Source organism: Neopsephotus bourkii, unplaced genomic scaffold (genome assembly GCF_033783945.1).
Source record: "Neopsephotus bourkii isolate Nb327-2 ecotype Australia unplaced genomic scaffold, CSIRO-AGI_Nbou_v1 NB_274, whole genome shotgun sequence".
NCBI lineage: Eukaryota > Metazoa > Chordata > Aves > Psittaciformes > Psittacidae > Neopsephotus > Neopsephotus bourkii.
Window position 1 is genome coordinate 1,507,501 of NW_026900783.1, and position 18,196 is coordinate 1,525,696.

At 44.8% G+C, this 18,196-nt stretch overlaps 1 protein-coding gene across 6 annotated transcripts in view; it reads left to right on the forward strand.

Moving 5' to 3' along the window:
• MGMT (O-6-methylguanine-DNA methyltransferase) overlaps positions 1-17,133 on the forward strand; it is a 148,845-nt gene extending 131,712 nt beyond the window's left edge. For 5 of the 6 annotated variants that reach the window (XM_061346748.1, XM_061346750.1, XM_061346753.1 and 2 more), the window contains exons 5-6: positions 8,431-8,570; positions 15,947-17,133. In XM_061346748.1, the coding sequence (XP_061202732.1) occupies positions 8,431-8,570; positions 15,947-16,078 (272 nt within the window). In that variant the 3' untranslated portion in view covers positions 16,079-17,133. Of the gene's footprint in view, positions 1-8,430; positions 8,571-10,372; positions 10,487-15,946 lie in introns of those variants that run through there. The other variant, XM_061346749.1, reaches the window with a different exon arrangement.
• The last annotated feature ends 1,063 nt before the right edge of the window (positions 17,134-18,196 follow it).

Genomic DNA, 18,196 nt, shown 5'->3' on the forward strand with positions numbered 1-18,196 from the left:
TGCACTGAGAACAAGACTGTCAGAGCATTTCTGTTCATGAAAGAGAAGCAGTGCTGAGCCTAACTGGGCTTTCCGGAGGTGAGCAGATACAGCCTTGACTCTTCACTGTAGCCATTTACTTAAGTGCGTTCAATGGCTTAAATGTGGAAACTGGAAGCTGAAGTCTCTTCTATAGCTTAGATGTTGATTGAAATATTCATGCATGTGAAAAATTTGGAGGTGTTGCGTCTCCAGCAGCAATGGGATCAAGCAGCTTTAATATGGGAGAGTCGTAGGTGGAAAAGTCATAGAATTATAAATTGTTTAGGTTGGACAAGACCTTTAACACCATTGAGTCCAGCCATGCTCCAGCACTGCCAAGTCTGCCACTAAACCATGTCACTCAGCACATCTACCCCTCTTTTAAACACCTCAGGGATGGTGACTCCACCACTACCCTGTGCAGCCCCTTCCAGTGCTTGGCAACACTTTCAGTGAAGAAATATCTCCTAATGTCTGATCTAAACCTCTCCATACACAATTTGAGGCCATTTCCTCTGGTCCCGTCACTTCTTACTTGGGAGAAGAGGCCAACTCCCACCTCATTACAGTCTTCCTCCAGATAGTTGGAGAGAGTGGTAAAGTTTGGTGGCTTCCTAATGGAGGGATGTTTACATCTTTAGTTTTGGTACAGATGAAGCTGCTGTCCCAAGCAGCAGGGCTGAGCACAGGGCTCAAGCACACCATGCTGCTTTGACTCAGAGGCTGTACATCATTTACACATGCAGTGTGGGGTTTTGTCCCTCTGAACTTCCTAATTCAGTAATTCACAGTGACACAATTTGGTTGATCAAAACAGGAGAGTAAAGCTCAAGAGGGACCTTAAGCACTGCACAGAGTGCCCAGAGAAACTGGCTGAAGGGGGAAAGGATGTTCTCGGTGTTGTTCAGCTGCAGCCGTATGGACCAGAGGTGATTTTTCACTCTCTGAAAGGAATTTGAATTTTAAGAGAAGCTTTCTCACTCTCAGCTTCTTTTTAGAAATAACCCCCTGAAATGCACATTTGGGTAAAGCAACACCTTTCTAAAGCAAAATCTTTACCAATGCTTTCAGTTCATTAAATGCCAATTAACAGAAAACCGATTTATTAATAACTACAGATACAGAAGGTGCCATAAGCCCGTCACAGTTCGTAGCCTTATTCCTGTTTGAATGGACACTGCAGTGATTCTCCACAATATCACTAAAAAAGTTGCAGTGATGTGCTGCAGTGCCACAAATCTCAGTTCATTCTTTTTCCTTCAGGTGCCTAACACCCTCCTTACCTCTCCACTAGCACAGTATATGTTTGCTTCTAGTTGTAAAGAAGCAGATTATGAGCGGACAACAAACCTGGAGAGGGGCTTTAGACAAGGGCCTGTAGGGACAGGCCAAGGGGAATGGCTTGAACCTGCCCGAGGGGAGACTGAGCTGAGCTCTTAGGCAGAAGCTCTTCCCTGTGAGGGTGCTGAGGCGCTGGCACAGGGTGCCCAGAGAAGCTGTGGCTGCCCCATCCCTGGCAGTGCTCAAGGCCAGGTTGGACACAGGAGCTTGGAGCAAGCTGCTCCAGTGGAAGGGGTCCCTGCTGTGGCAGGGGTTGGAGCTGGAGGAGCCTTAAGCTCCTTCCCAACCCAAACCAGTCTGTGATTCTGTGATTTTCCATCCAAGAGGACTTAGTAGAGGCAGAGTCATGCGAGATACCTGCCGTGGTGCAGGAGAGGGGTGGACCTTCCCCTTCCCCTTCACTGCTTGTTGAACAGATCATCATGAGTTGGTAACAGTAGATGAACCATAGAATCAAAGTAAAGACACTTCTGTTTATAGTCTGATTGTGCATCATTGGCCCCAACTGTGATTGCTGTAGATGCAAGTAGAAAAGAAAATGCAAGGAGATAATGCCAATTGGGAGGAGGAGGAAGCTCCCCAGGTCTCTGAGTACCAGTGTGGTAGGGAAATCCTTGTGCACAAAAATGGGATGGAGTCTCAGGAATCAGCATGTTTACTGGTGTCAGAGGAAAATAAATTGGTTTTATGCTTACCTCCATCCCCTCTGCAATGTAAGACTTGGCTGCCACGTTTTGTTGGCTTGGAAGAGACTGATATTTTCTCTGTCTCTTCATCCAGAGCATTTGTTCTCCTCTCCTGTAGCAATTGCAGCTCGGTGTATTACCTACAGCTCAGAGGATAATCAGGTGGCTTCTTCATTTAACTGTACCACTGCTGCAAGCAGCTGCACAAATCACCTGGCAGGGGATGCTGTGCAATGACATGGTCTGTGCTGTAGCCCAAGAGGGACTTGTCAAGTGCTTTGCAATTTCCTCCATCTTACCGGTCCACAGACTCCAAAACCCAGCCCAGCCTGCTCGGGGTTGTTGTGGCATTCAAAGTCTGGGAGGAATATTTAGCTTAGATGAAGTTGCTAACGCTTAAGGAGTCGTCAGTTTGCATAAAGCCCTTGCTTGGGTTTCAGTTTGGAAGTGGGAATAGGGAGAAGTTTTGCAATATGCCATGGGCAGGGGATGTAAAGAGCGGGTGCTGAGCATCAGGCTCCTCATTTCCATCAGCTCTGAATTTATACTCTGCTCTTGCAAGGCTATTGCACACAAAAATGGGTCAGAATATCAGTTACCACTCGGGTAAAACACCCAGTGACTTGCAGGGAGTTTAACCTGCAGAAATACTGCTGGATGAGGTCCATGGAGAGCTACTTGCTTCTAAGGATAGAATTTGGCCCCACAAGCCCTTCGGCAGTCTGAAGGGAGCTGCGGTTAAAACTGTGTTAAAGTACAGATCAGAAACAGCTCCATTAATTGGGGTTTAACGTCGCTCAGCCACGTGTGCCAACCCGAACGCTGTATGTAGTAGAAGAAAGCATATTGGCACATTTGTCACTTAAGTGATACAGATATATAGTACATTTATAAATTATAGTTGTGTTTCTGTGTTATTATATTACACATTTCAAACACAGGCGTGCATAGGCAATACATAAAAGCGTTACAAAAGCACTCCCCTAGCCCACATTTTCCTACGTGGTGACCTGTGGGAGAGCACGAGATAACACCAGAGCTGTGTTAAATGCTCTACTGGACTCTGATGGGTTTAATATGGGCTGCCTAATATTTATGAACTGATGTTATTAATCTTGTTAAAAATATTTACTCATGGAGCTGTATCTGTGGGGCAGTATTCAGGTAATAGTAGAAGAGGTAATGTAGTGGTAGGGCTAAGGGGTAATGGGCTAAAACAGGGGAAGTTTAGATTGGATAGAAGGAGGAAATTCTTTCCTGTTAGGGTGGTGAGGCACTGGAATGGGTTGCCCGGGGAAGCTGTGAATGCTCCATCCCTGGCAGTGTTCAAGGACAGGTTGGACAGAGCCTTGGGTGCCATGGTTTAGTGTGAGGTGTCCCTGCCCATGGCAGGGGGTTGGAACTGGATGAGCTTAAGGTCCTTTCCAACCCTAACTATTCTATGATTCTGTGATTCTATGAGGTGAGACAAGGCTTGTGCCGGGGCAGAAATAGGCACTACAGGGTCTGCTGCAAGGACTTTGGTTCACTAAAGGTGCTGCATTGGAGGGGCCAGTTAACTTGACTGTTGTCAGTGCTACTTGCCGAGTTGGGTTGGGGTTTTGAGTGTTTGAACACTTACTGACATCTGATGTAAGGGTTTCTTGTTCTAGAGTCGAAATGCATCGTAGTTGACCTTTATGTATCTATAGATAAATCACAGAATCCCAGACTGGTTTGGGCTGGAAGGGACCTAAAAGCTCGTCCAGTTCCAACCCCGTGCTGTGGGCAGGGACACCTTCCACTAGAGTAGATTGCTCCAAGCCCGTCCAACCTGGCCTTGAACACCACCAGGGATGAGGCAGCCACAACTTCATAAGGGAACATATGAACCTAAGCATTAAAGTATCATTTAAAATCCTTTAATAGCAACTAATAGTTGCATTTTATACCGTAGAGTACCAGTGGCCATGGACTTGCAGCCATTGAAGAAGGGAAGAAAAGCATTTCTTGGTCTGCCTCGTAACAAGAGCAAACTACAGTTAAACAGTTAAGAGGCTAGAGAAGCATTTACCTCTTTCACGTACCACTTGGTAGCTCAGTCTAGGGGAGGGTAGCAGTGATTGTTACTATTCAGATTGTTGTTCTAGTGGAAGGTGTTCCTGTCCATGGCAGGAGGATTGGCACTGGATGATCTTAAGGTTAAGGTCCTTTCCAACCCAAGCCACTGTATTATTCTATGGTTGCTGTTTAGGTGATGTGCTTAATAGGCCTTTAATGGCCCACTTAGTAGTGAAGGAGGTTCAAAACTAATGAAAATTGGCACTCTTGCCTGTGTTGACTGTTTACACAGTTGATGTCAGTAAAAGTTCTTTGGGTTGGATATGAACCTCTTTTTCCAAGGTCCAAGAGCCAAATTAAGTTTTCAGGATTAGGTGGGAGCTCATGCTGCTGTGGGAACTGCAGTTCTGTACACAAGCTGGGGTAGTTTTGAAGTGTTACACTTGAGTATTTGTCTTTCCCAGTAGTGATAACAGTGAAAACAGGTAAGTGTAAAAGCAAGCAAAGTTGTCTATGTGGTACCCAGACAGGCTGCGAAAAAGCTGTGGAGAAGGGGTGAGTTTATAACTTACTGTTATATATATATAACTGTTTCTTTGCATTTGCAAAAGCCTTGGGGAAAACAGAAAACTAACAGACAAATAAAAACACCAACCAGAAAAGCCCACAGGAAAGCTGACATTCCCAGCAATCAGTGAGGGTTTGGTGGGAATGTTAGTTTCCCTTGAGGAGAAGGGAAAACATGGTCTGGCTTTGATCCCCCTTAACCAAAGGGATTACAGTATGTCAGATCATACTGTATATCCTTGGAACCACTGTTGCCCCAAGAACTAGAGAAGGAGATACAGAGGGGACAGGAAGGGACTGATGCTGGTGGCTCTGCTTTTCCTCCACCCATCCTGTTCTGCCGCAGGCTGAGACCCTCAATAACACAGTAATGGACTGGCAGCACATTATTAGATAGCAGCATACAACTTCACTTGGTACTAATTGCCACCTTCAGTTACACTGTTAAAAGTTATGATATGGCTGGTATTACAGTAAAGAAAGACGAAGAGTCAATTTTCACTCTTTTTATCCCCACGGATATAACATTCATATGGAGAATTAAAGTCTGGCTGGCTGTTGAGAGTGGCCTGTGAGGTGGTTAGGCATTAACAGGAGGTTCAGGGTACATCCCTCTTTTTAGAGGCTTATAATTTATCTATAAATATTAATTTCAGATAGTTCTGGCATCCACTCTTGGTATTGCTTTCCAATGTGCCAAGCAGTTGCCAGGGCTGATAGAACTGCACAATTACGAGGGGTTTGCACCACTGAGGAATGCAACAGTGATGTCCATAAGAGGAAAACATCCAAGAAGTCATTCACCCATTGCCTGTTGTTAAACAGGGGTTGTTCAACCTGGAGAAGGCTCCGGGGAGACCTTAGAGCATCTCCAGTGCCTAAAGGGGCTACAGGAAACCTGGAGGTGGGCTTGGGACAAGGGCCTGTAGGGACAGGCCAAGGGAAATGGCTTGAACCTGCCCGAGGGGAGACTGAGCCGAGCTCTTAGGCAGAAGCTCTTCCCTGTGAGGGTGCTGAGGCGCTGGCACAGGGTGTCCAGAGAAGCTGTGGCTGCCCCATCCCTGGCAGTGCTCAAGGCCAGGTTGGACACAGGGGCTTGGAGCAAGCTGCTCCAGTGGAAGGGGTCCCTGCCTGTGGCAGGTGTTGGAGCTGGAGGAGCTTTGAGGTCCCTTCCAACACAAACCACTCTGACTGTGAAACCCTCCCAAATACCTCTGTGGTCCCTGGGTGCCATGTACACGGCAGCTGGAGGTGGAACGAGCCCTCAGGGATGTGGAGACATTAAAACCCAACTCAGTGCATTGAAGAGGAAGGAAAAAACCTCTGATATTCACATTCATATGGTGTGGTTTCGTTCAGTCATTGCTCTGCTAGCATCTGCCTCTCCAGGACGGCGTGGGCATCCTCGGCTCGCAGAGGTATGAAGTGTTTCCACGTAACGAGAGAATTTGTGTGTGTTAATTTTTATGTGCATATTTTACAGCACTTTATAATGATATTTAACAGCATAAAATGTTGGCACACACTGAAAATTGGTGAAAGTTCAGCCATCTCATTTGGGCAGGTTATGCTTACAGGCACTCACACTCGCAGACAGTTTAATAACAGTATTTGGCACTGTCTGTTCGAGCTGCTTAAACTAATTAATGCATTTGCTCCCTACAGGATGAAATTGAGTTTTCAGATACATTTATAAAATGATGTGCATGATTGCTAAATATTTCATTCTTTTGAACTGTAACTTTGAGTGGTTTATGTGGGTGCAGAGACAGTTAGATATTCTCCCATGAAAAATGTACAGTGGCTCTGGAAAGAGGATAATCTCTGCCCTGGCTTGTCAGAAGAGGATAATCTCTGGCCCTCTTTAGCCTGTTAAAAGGTGCTCAGTAATTTGGACATCACTTGGCACAGGGATGGTATTGCTGGGGGGGTCTGGAGGTGCCACATTCTCATGTGAACGCTTGGTTCTCCATCATCTGCACCCACTTCTCCTCTTATTCCAATAGCTTTCAGGTTGCGGGTCCATCACATCCCAATCCATAGTCTTTCTTGCCAAAATGAGGGCACAAAAAAGGGTTTTTTTTGGACTGAAGCCCCAGTGATGTGCAGTCACTGTGCTCCATTGATATAACAGATGACATCAGGAAATAATTCCCCGAGACTCCTGTGTAGGGGAGGTTAACACTAATCTCAGCGGCTTGAAAAGAAGGTTAAAACAATAATAAGTAACAATTTGATTTGGAATAAACCTTTCTGAAGGAACCACAGTAAACAAAATCTGTTTGCCTAAGGAAACCCTCGCAGCAATCAGCTCCTAACACAACTGCTTGTGCTAATGAACCCAAAGCTGTTAATGTGGTTTCTTCAGTTAAATTGATTCATGAATTTTGAAGAGAACATTATCTAATGAATTTTCTTTGAATAGAAAGCAATTAAAAGGACAAATCAGTCTGATTAACCCCAAAGTCACCCTACTGCCACAAATGGTGTACAGTTTGAAATTATATCATAAAAAACTAGAGCAGATTTGCTATCTCTTTGCCCTCTACTAATCCATGTAAATTAATGAACAACAAAGTTAATTTCTTTGATGACCCTTTTCTCGTATCACCTGGATTATGCTGATGTTTAATTTGCTTAATGTTATAATAAAGACTAAACAGATTTTTTTCAATGGAGTGATTATCATTCCCTTCAGTTAAGAAGTGATTTTTATTATTTAACACACACCTAATGGTGTATGGGTTTCCTTTAAGACCAAACTCGCATTTCACTATGTTCCTGGGTAACGTAATCAATGTCTTTTTTGACAGCTAAAGGAAGAAAATGCTTTTAATAGGTTTGTTTCTTTGCCAGAGCAGGAGGCTGGGGGAAGGGGCCACTTTTCCTTTCCTTTTTTGCCTTTTTACTTTTCTTTTTATTCACCAGCTCCCTCAGTAAGTTATTCACTAGTTAGATCTTCAAAGCTTTTCCAAGTGCCTTGGAAGAGCAGTAAGTGTTCAACCCAACTAAAATCTGAACGCATCCATCAGGCTTTCCTTTTATAAGGGCTTGGGAAGGTAAAACCCCGAGTTGCAGAAGGAAACTGGTCCTAGTGCATTTGCTTATTCATTATCCCAACCATTGGAACACTTAAAAGCAATTTGCTGGTGAATTAAAATTGAAATCATGGAAGATACATTACATTTTGTTTCGGAGCCCCGTATCATTAAGGATGTGCCGTATATTCAAGGTCATGGCTAGTCCTTACGTCTTGTAATGTCTGCAGTGCTGAGCAGTCGCTTGGGGGTCTCGACTATAAAATGCAGTCAGGCAGGATAATATGGAGTCCACTGGCTCTAGGGCTTCTTGTTCCACGTGTCCCAGTTGAAGTTGGAAATTAGCTGGAGATGCGAGGGCTTTGTCAAATAGGTAGAGCCGGTTATATCTTCTCTTTTTAATTTGACTCTATGCTAATTTATACTCTGCCAATTTAATGGGAAAACCACATTGTCTGAGTTAACGGGATAATTGTACTCGAAGCAAATTAAAAATACAGGAAAATCAAAGCCTTAAATCCTTTTTTTATAGTGGTCGGTTACTTGGAAGTGCGCTTTCTAATAATCATGTCTTTAAATGTAGTAATATAGGACACAATCACAGGACAGTGCGTCGGGGCTGTTTCTATTTAAATGAGAAAGCTGCTATTGAGACTCTGCGTTGGGGTTTTGGAGTCTTTCACCTTGGGTTTCCTCAGCCGTGCATGCAAACAGCGCTCACTTCGTCTTCCCTGCAGATTCCTTCACCAGCAAAGTGCTGTGGACCCTGTTGAGAGACGTGAAGTTTGGAGAGGCCGTTTCCTACAAGCGCTTGGCAGACCTGGCAGGCAACAGCAGAGCAGCGAGGGCAGTGGGAGGAGCCATGAGGAGCAACCCTGTAAGTTCATGTCAACTCTGAAGTGAAGTTGATGGAAGATGCTGGATTTAGAGAGCTGTGAGGCTAAATGGCAATAGATTAAATTTATCTGCTCTGAAAACTGGTCTACCATGAGTAATAAGGTCAAGTGTGTGTTTTTAATCAGCAATAATGCACAACCTGATTTAATGGGATTTATTCCCTACCATTTATAGCGTTAGATTTGAAAGAGAAACACTTCTTTTAATTCATCAGCCTCTACACATTTTTGTTGTTCTCAGACATTCTGATGTATTCTTAGACGAGGGAAGTCTTTTATCCTGTATCTGAAGAGGGGGCTACAAGGATGCTGGAGAGGGACTCTGCATCAGGGACTGTAGCGATAGGACAAGGGGTGATGGGTTCAAACTGAAACAAGGAAAGTTCAGGTTAGATCTAAGGCAGAAGCTCCTCCCTGTGAGGGTGCTGAGGCGCTGGCACAGGGTGCCCAGAGAAGCTGTGGCTGCCCCATCCCTGGCAGTGCTCAAGGCCAGGTTGGACACAGGGGCTTGGAGCAAGCTGCTCCAGTGGAAGGGGTCCCTGCCTGTGGCAGGGGTTGGAGCTGGAGGAGCCTTAAGGTCCCTTCCAACATAAACTATTCCATGATTTGATGAGTTCTCCGGTTTTGAACTAATTGGAGGGAGTATAGCTCCAGGTTAGGCCTGTGGATTTTGGAAAAACGGTCTCTTGTCATACTTGGTCTCTGTTTGTCTTCTTAGTAGTTAGTTTTCCATTTTACTTATCCTGGTTTAGCTTTCTGCATATATTTATGCATCTGAATCACACTGGTCAGTGTGAGTCAGGTTGGTGAGAGTCAGCAGGTTGTATATCCTCGCATGGCTTGTTCATGTCCTGCTAGAGCACCAGCATCCTGAATTTGGGGGTTTCTGGGCTAGAATGGGTGTACAAGGAGGGAGGAGGCAGTTTCATTCCCCAAACCCTCAGTGTTTAGCATCTGGACTGCAGGAACCACATCCACATGGCTCGAGTTTTGGTGGTTATAGAGGAGCAGGGACAGCACGACATCCCACAAGGGACTGATGCTGCAGCACCTCATTCCTGGGCACAGGAAAGGAAAAGCTGGTGAAGAGAACACTGCTGTGTCTATCTTTACCCATCCCCTTGCTACTTTGGCTCTAAGAAATAAGAATCTGTGATTTCTGTTACTATCACTGTGGCCCTTTCAGCCATTCTTCAACATATTTTCCCTCATTACCACTTGCCCTGAGCAACGTCTGTCTTTCCATACCCAAATTTCACTCCTGTTCTGCAGCATTATACCTGCTGTAATCTTTGACCTCCTGTGTTGTTTTTGCATTCAGTCCTCTCAGTATTTAATAAGGTACATATGAGACTGCAACATGTAGTTGCAAAGTGGGTTGGAAAATCTGCTTTCTCAAGAGCTGGTGGCTTTACCTGTAGAAATAACAAAGGTGAAGGGGTTTTGCAGTGCCACTTATTATCTTTATATTTCACCTCATTCATAAAATCAACCTGCAAAGGTAACCTGCATGTAATGGCTTATAACCATGTAGAGATTTATATCGGAAGCATGAAAAACACAGTGAGGTGCTCATACTGAAGTGCCAAAGGACTGTGTGTGTGTTTGCACGTGGAATATGCATGAAATTACAGATTAACTACAGATGTGTAGAGATAAAACCACATTTTGGAATGGACAAGGTTCTCATTACAGCCCTGATTTCTATGGGGTTTTTATCATCAGCTTTCTATTGTGAACTATTGGGGTGGTATTATATTAACATAGCTCTTTCTCCCTAAAGCTATACATTATTATCTATAAAATGCTTTAAAATCTTCTGCTGGGGACAGAAAACACTGCAGCCTTAGAATGGGATGGGAAATAACAATAATAAGATAGGACCCCATTTAAAAAAGCCAGCGGTAGCTTTGCTGTATATTTTCAGAACTATTTTCATCCTCCCTCACAGGGGAAAAAGCAGGAATTTTCACACCACAACCTGCTGTTACTGCTGCTTTGGATGCTGCTGCTCCACTGCAGCCTGAGGGCAGAGCTGGGTACATTTCTAGGCAATAGCAATTACATATCCTTTTGCACAACACTATATTGTTATTCTTTGAGAACTGTTTCCTGTAGGTTTGCATTGTATTGCCTTATCTTAATGTGCACCAGATGATATTGGAAAGCATTCCATCATATTAAAATAGTTTGTATTGTCAAGTACAATACGGTGTATTGACAAAACGGAGCTTTATGCTGCTTATATGAGCTGTTCCATAGGAAAATCTGATAGAGGCTTAAAATATCAGGGTGTACTTCTTTATTGAGCTTAGAAGCTTAAACCCATTAGACAGGATGTGAGTTTCTGTGCTACCTGCTCAGAATGGTAGGGTACCTGGGAAGCTGGTATGCGTATAAACACCCTTGCAGTCTGTTTATCAGATGAGATATTGAGCTCTGAATCTAACTAAGCAGTTCATTAAACCGAACACGTCATCTGGGCTGCAGCATCATTAACGTGTCGGCACAGAACGCAGAGAGCTGTGGTGTTAACAACTGCTGCACCTGCAGCACGAGCTTTGGGAAGGAAACACCACATTGGAGGCGCAATTGCTTTGAAATTGGTGCAGAAATGGGATGTTTTGTTAAGCAGCAGATTAGTGATTCTTGTTTGTGGGAGGGAAGCTGGCGCTAGCGAATACATATTGGAATCATGGAGTTCAAGTTGATCCTTCAATTAAGGATCACTGTGGAAGATGTGCAAAAGAGCAAAACAGGCACCTTGAGATGCTTCTTATGATTAAAGGTATAAATTATAAACAGGATGAAATCACGAACATGATTTAATGAGGATAGTAATAACAGTAAAAATGAGCATTTGAAATAAACCAGAGCCTGGCATTGCCTTGTCCCTCAACCATCTTGATAGCATTGCCAAGCTCACCCTCTTCTATGAAATACCAGAACATTCCCCCCTTCTTCTACAAATCAGACATTGGTCTTTAATTCCGGTAGCGTGCATTCCACAGGTTTCCCTTTGTAGCTGGGTTGCTTCCCATAATTCATACAATGACCTTCAACTTCATGAGAAGGTGGAATAGGTGCCAGCAGCAGCTGAGAGACATCTCTGCCTCGTTTTATGCCGAGGACATGGTGGGGCTGGCTCATCTCTTGTAAGGGGAGCTTCAGATAGTTTGCTGTGGCTCACAGTGATTGCAAGGTCTGTGGTCCTCAAAGGGAGCCCATAAAGTTCAAGTAAAAATCTCATTAGACTGGTAGACGAGGATCAAAAAGAAATCACAGAGACTCATGGGAAATGGCAAGTGTTGGGCTGAGTAGTCCAAGGCCATCCTAAATCACTGTTCTGTGCTTAAATGTTTTCAGTGGTCTGTTAAGAGCAGTTGTACTACATATGTTGATACTCTTTCCAATTGTGTTACTAAGCTACAGCCTGGCCAAGTCTACAGCTTGATGCTAGTATTGGTCTGTCCTGAATCAGGGATATTTTTTTAACCAGAATGCTTTAGACAGACCTTATAGTGTCCTCCCAGTACCTAGTGGGGCCAACAAGAGAGCTGGAGGGGGGCTTTCAGCAAGGGCCTGTAGGGACAGGCCAAGGGGAATGGCTTGAACCTGCCAGAGGGGAGACTGAGATGAGCTCTTAGGCAGAAGCTCTTCCCTGTGAGGGTGCTGAGGTGCTGGCACAGGGTGCCCAGAGGAGCTGTGGCTGCCCCATCCCTGGCAGTGCTCAAGGCCAGGTTGGACACAGGGGCTTGGAGCAAGCTGCTCCAGTGGAAGGGTCCCTGCCCGTGGCAGGGGTTGGAGCTGGAGGAGCTTTAAGGTCCCTTCCAACAAAAAACAGTCTGGGATTCTGTGATTGTGAAGTATGGATTTGGAATGTTGAGGACACATAAAGCTACTCATGCATTAATGTCTTTGGTGACTGGCAGTAACCCAGGCCCATGCTAGGTCACGCTGTGGTCAGGGAAGGAGGGGAAGAAAAGCAACAGGACACGAGCAGACTGAACGATGACTTTCTGTTCAGTGCGATTCTTGCTGTGTTATCATGAGGCATTTCAGCTGCCTCCATCAGGGCTGATTCGCTTTCGACAGGTTGGCCGTTTCAGGAGGTGTCCAGCCTATCACCAGTATAACGGAACGGTCAGGATTCCATTGCCTCCAAGAGGAATCCTGCAGCGATCGGAGCTCCTCCGCTCCATCCTCAGCCGGAATTCACTAACCGCAGCTCGGAGCCGATCGATTCCTCACCCAGGGAGTTTTTTTCCCCACCTTTTTTTCTAAACAAAGGCATTATCGAGGAGTTAGTTTATTCACAGATTGCCACAAGTGGTAATGACCGCCCCAGCCTTGTTCTGCCAGTCACCCAGATGGCTGTTGATAAAGATTTAGCATCATGTTCTGAGTGTCAGGGCTGTCAGTAGTGCTGAACCATTTGACCAGAAGAAAAAACGCACAGGGAGCTATTGATTACAGCTTCTCAGTGTCACTTGTTCACCAGGATTTAGGTATTGATGAGGCTGCGAGTGAAAACAAGCTCTTTCCCTTGTGGGCCTCTACCCAGAAGAACAAAAGCAAAAGTTAGAGAAAATATTCATGTGGTGCCCAAATCAGAGGGACTCCGTTATTGATCCGAGGGCCCCTTCGTGTTATTTTTGTTGGAGACAAACCTATGGGTTTGGAAGTTTTGTAGCGTTTGAGGTAGGGGCTGTGGAAGTGATGGATTCGTGTATTAGATGAATTAGATTTCACAGCATGAAGATTTCAGCAGAGCTATAATATTATGAGCTGCTTGGTTATTGATAAAAATTACATTAAATGTAGCTGAGGCATTAAAGCTCCAGACTGGGGTACGACTCCCTCTAAAATGTCCTTAGGGCCCTAATAAATTTTAGCAGGTTTAATTATTTTAGTAGGCTGAACATTGTCACCACAATTAAGCCAAACTGAAGCAATATTCAATATTTTTAAATTACAGCCCTGATGCAGCCATTGTACCGCGTTTTCTTTTCCACCCGATGCTGTGGGAGGTGATGTAGTGGCACTTGTGCGTGTTAGTGTGGAATTCTTTGAGAATGGGAAAAGCTGCATTTATTTCACACCTTCTTCTTCATAGAAGCATAGAATGGTTTGGGTTGAAGGGACCTTAAGGCTCATCCAGCTCCATCCCCCTGCCACGGACACCTTCCACTAGAGCAAGTTCCCCCAAGCCCCATCCAGCCTGGCCTCAAACGCTGCCAGGGATGGGGCAGCCACAGCTTCCTCGTGCTTAATGCAGGTGGCTTAACCACTGCATTAGTGAGCAGGTCCTGCACTGACCCAGACACCATCCAAGACTCCACAACTTCCACCACCTAAAACATGAAGATTTATAGTTTACCATCAAAATACACTGATTTTTAAGGACTTGGAAATTAACCATGGAGATGTTTTTACAGTGTATTATTATGGCTTGGTATGGCTTTGTCACTCAAGGAAATCTGGCTGCAGTAACTTGTGCATGCGGACTGTAAAGACGGAGAAATCCCTAAGCTGAAAAGCCCTTCCAAACAGCAACCTCTTTAAAGTCATAGAACAAGAACATGATGGCCTCGTGTAGAGGTTTTATTGGTGCTCACTGGAGTTGTCATGGGTGCGTAATTCATTTATGGCATTACCAGCTGCAAATACAGCAGCTATTTATAAGCATTTCTTTATTAAACCTTGATTAAGAGTAAGCACCTCTGTGTGCTCCCATTTGGTGTGGTAGCCTGTGGGCTGAGACTGAAATTGAAAATTTCAGCTATTGAAATTACTTAACAAAACCAAAAGAACACCAAAAAACCCCAAATCTGTGTAGGTCTGGCTAATAGCTGTTTGGGGTTTGTGTGTCCCAGACTCAGAAATGAGCAGAGCTTGAACCGTACTGAAATAACTATTAAGTGGGATTAAAATAAGTCAGTGTAAAGTATGTAATTTGTGTGTCTACATGAAACTAAATCACGCTTCTTGACTTAAAATACCCCAATTGGTGAAAACTGCACTTTTCAATGAGTTGCTTTCGCAGCTCTATCATTGCAGTGGAGTTTCTATGCAGTTACCAAAACACATACAGGGTGATTAGAGACGATGTATTGCATTTTTTATGGCGTGTACTTCAACTGTGATAATCACCTGTAATAAGTAAATAAAAAATGCATTTATGTGCTTCCCTCTGATCAGTCTCTCAGGTAACTGCTTGCATTGGTTTCTCCAAATCCATGACATTTGGCTATAAACGATACAAAGGAAAAGGCAGGAGGAAATAAGTGCCTACATTGGTTAGACCTCCTGAATTAAACCTGTCCTGTTGCAGGTTTAACAATCCACGACCCATTTTGCATTGACTTGATGTTAAATAATAAATAGCACCTTGTTCTTACAGTGGTGTTTTCTGCAGCACACTTAGAGGTGCTATTGAGAGAGGAGGAGCTGGGGATTGGGAAGTTCAGGTCAAGAAGGACAGGGACCTGCTGGAGAGAGTCCAGCGCAGGGCAGCTAAGATGATTAAGGGAGTGGAGCATCTCCCTTATGAGGAAAGACTGAGGGAGCTGGGTCTCTATAGTTGGGAGAAGAGGAGATTGAGGGGTGACCTTATTAGTGTATATAAATATATAAAGGGGGAGTGTCACGAGGATGGAGCCAGGCTCTTCTCAGTGGCAAACAATGAAAGGGCAAGGGGAAATGGGTACAAACTGGAACACAAGAGGTTCCACTTAAACCTGAGAAGAAACTTCTTCTCAGTGAGGTGACAGAACACTGGAACAGGCTGCCCAGGGAGGTTGTGGAATCTCCTTCTCTGGAGACATTCAAAACCCGCCTGGACATGTTCCTGTGTAACCTTATCTAGGTGTTCCTGCTCCGGCAGGGGGATTGGACTGGATGATCTTTTGAGGTCCCTTCCAATCTCTAGCACACTGTGATACTGTGTGAAATGCTCTTCACAATGGGCTGTTTTCTTCCTCAAATACATCATCTTCCATCCTGGGGTGATGGTTAAGAATTGTCCTGTAGCCCCCTTGCTATCCTCATGTGCAGTTTGGGTCTATGAGGCTTCATCACCCACGCTGGGCAATGAGGTTTGGTTGCTGGTGCGCGGCAGGTACATCTACTTGCAAAGTTCTTATAGATGGGATTTAATAGATCATGGTTTGTGTTGGAAGGGACCTTAAAGCTCACCCAGTTCTAAACCCCTGCCACAGGCAGGGACCCCTTCCACTGGAGCAGCTTGCTCCAAGCCCCTGTGTCCAACCTGGCCTTGAGCACTGCCAGGGATGGGGCAGCCACAGCTTTTCTCCCCATCACCTCATCCTTTGCTCCCTTTTTGTCTCCTCTGCAGATCCCGATTATAATCCCGTGCCACAGGGTGATTTGCAGCAATGGTCAGAGCGGCAACTACGGAGGAGGCAACCTCATGAAAGAGTGGCTTTTGTCACACGAGAAGCTCCAGCAGGAGAAGGCAGCATATTGATGCAGCTCAGCCCCGGCTGCTAGCCAGCCAGGACATGCAGCGTGGATACTTGCCTTGTAGCAAGTGCTCAGAGCACCCAGCAGAATTTAGAGGAATGGTAAATATTTGAGTGACATAGAAATATAATGCAACATCCAAAGTGAAATGTGTGGTGGCACCACTATATTAAAAAAGCGGGATGTGTCCTGAGGGATGCAGCTTGTCTGCCCTTTCTTGGTTTTACATTTTACAGCAGAATGACTAACAGCAGTCCAGGCTGGTTGTGCATGGATTTTGGTCCCATCTCAAGGCTGGTTTGTTCTATATTTAATGTCCATTAGAGCATGGGAAAGGGAATGGGAAGGACCTGGCAAATGGGAGGTGCAAGCCCCACAAGGAAGCATCTGGCATGCTAAGGGGGAAACCCACAAGCCCCCTGCCTGGGTCTCCCCTCACCTCTTTAGAGCCTGGAATGGGGTTTCACCTAAACTGGCATTAACGGAGCACACAAGGATGGATTTAAAAGCAAGTGGCTGTTGGATTCCTTGTTCCCAGCTTTTCTTTTTGGATTGTGAGAGATGGGAATAGAGTTTTTCACTGATGCAAAAAGCAGGGTGGAAGAGAAGATGCTGGCAAACTGCATGAAAAGTGTTTTTGAAATCAGCAGTTTGAGTAGCCCAACTTGGGCAAAAATAGTGGGAAGCTCATCACAGATTGTTCTTTATCAGCATCACATTTCCTTTTTCCGTCTAGTTTCCTCCCTTTAGCTTTTTGCATTTCTCTGTTGTGTAAAGTAAAAGGATCCCAGTATTTGGGAGATGTTAAAGCTCACTTTTGAGGTGGTTTAAGCAGGGTTCCCTGCAAGTACCAGCCACCAGAAGCTGAAATTTTCAGTATGGGAATCGTAAATCCTAACATGGAAATAGTGATTTTTTTATGTGTTTGATCATATTTTCATAGATGTCTCTTTAGAAAAGGCCATTGCTAACCAAAAAATTACTGTGTTACGATGTGTTAGTTAATGTGGTATTATTGATACCCCCGAATTGCTTCAATAAAAGAACTGCTTTGCATGTGCAAGTATCTTTGTGTGTGTTTATAAATAAAACACAGTGTGTGATATATGGAGAAAATAAACTATACCCAACTGCACAATATAAAGCTGTATTTTTATCAAGGGTTTCTGGTGGCAATATAAACCACGAAAGCAAAGCTCAAGTGGTTTGTACGTGTCACCAGAACCCCGAGATAAAAATATAGCCTTATAATACGTACAGTTTGGGTGTATTTTATTCTTCTTTTATATATATATAATACATGCTACCCGCAAAAGAACAGGGCAGCAGCTGTAAACTTTCCCTTCTCTCACGTTCGCATTCCTTGCTGTTCCTCTTAAAGGTCTCCGTGTGTTCCAGGATGCACCTTGGTGCAGGGATGTGAGTGGAGCAGAGGCTGGTGATGGGATGGGTGATGAACCCAGCGGTTATAGGGAAATCCTTTGGATCTGAGGGGGTTTGGGGTGGGGGGGAAGAGGTCGGGCAGGGACAGGCAGCGCTGCCCAGCAGAGGGAGCCCCAGCGCAGGGGAAGGGGAAAGGGAAAGGGGAATAAGGAAAGGGAAAAGGAAGTGGGAAGGGAAAAGGCAACAAGGAAAGTAAAAAGGGAAAGGGAGGGAGAAGGAAAGTGAATGGAAAAGAAAGAAAAAGGAAAGGATGGGGAAGGGGGAAGAGAAGGGAAAAGAAGAGAAAGGGAAAAAGAAAAAGGAAGGGGAAGGGGGAAAGGAAAAAGGGAAAGGAAGGAGAAGGAGGAAAGAAAGGGAAGTAAAAAGAGAAGGGAAAAAGGAAAAGGAAATGGAAAAGAAAGGGGAAGGGAAAGGAAAGGAAGGGAAAAAAGAAAAGAGAACGTAATGGGAAAGGGAAAGGACACAGGCGAGGCCCAGCTCTCCCCCAGTGTTCAGGGCAAGTGCAGCAGTGGCATCCCCATTGGCAGCCAGGCTGGAATGCTGTTGTTGCCATGCTCCTCGCTTCCCAGGAGCAGCTTTGACATTGGTAACAGTTAACACAAGTACTCATTAACACACAAAATAATCCCAAGAAAGTGCAGGGATTGGGTTTGGGTTTGGTTTGGGGCTTGGGTTTGGG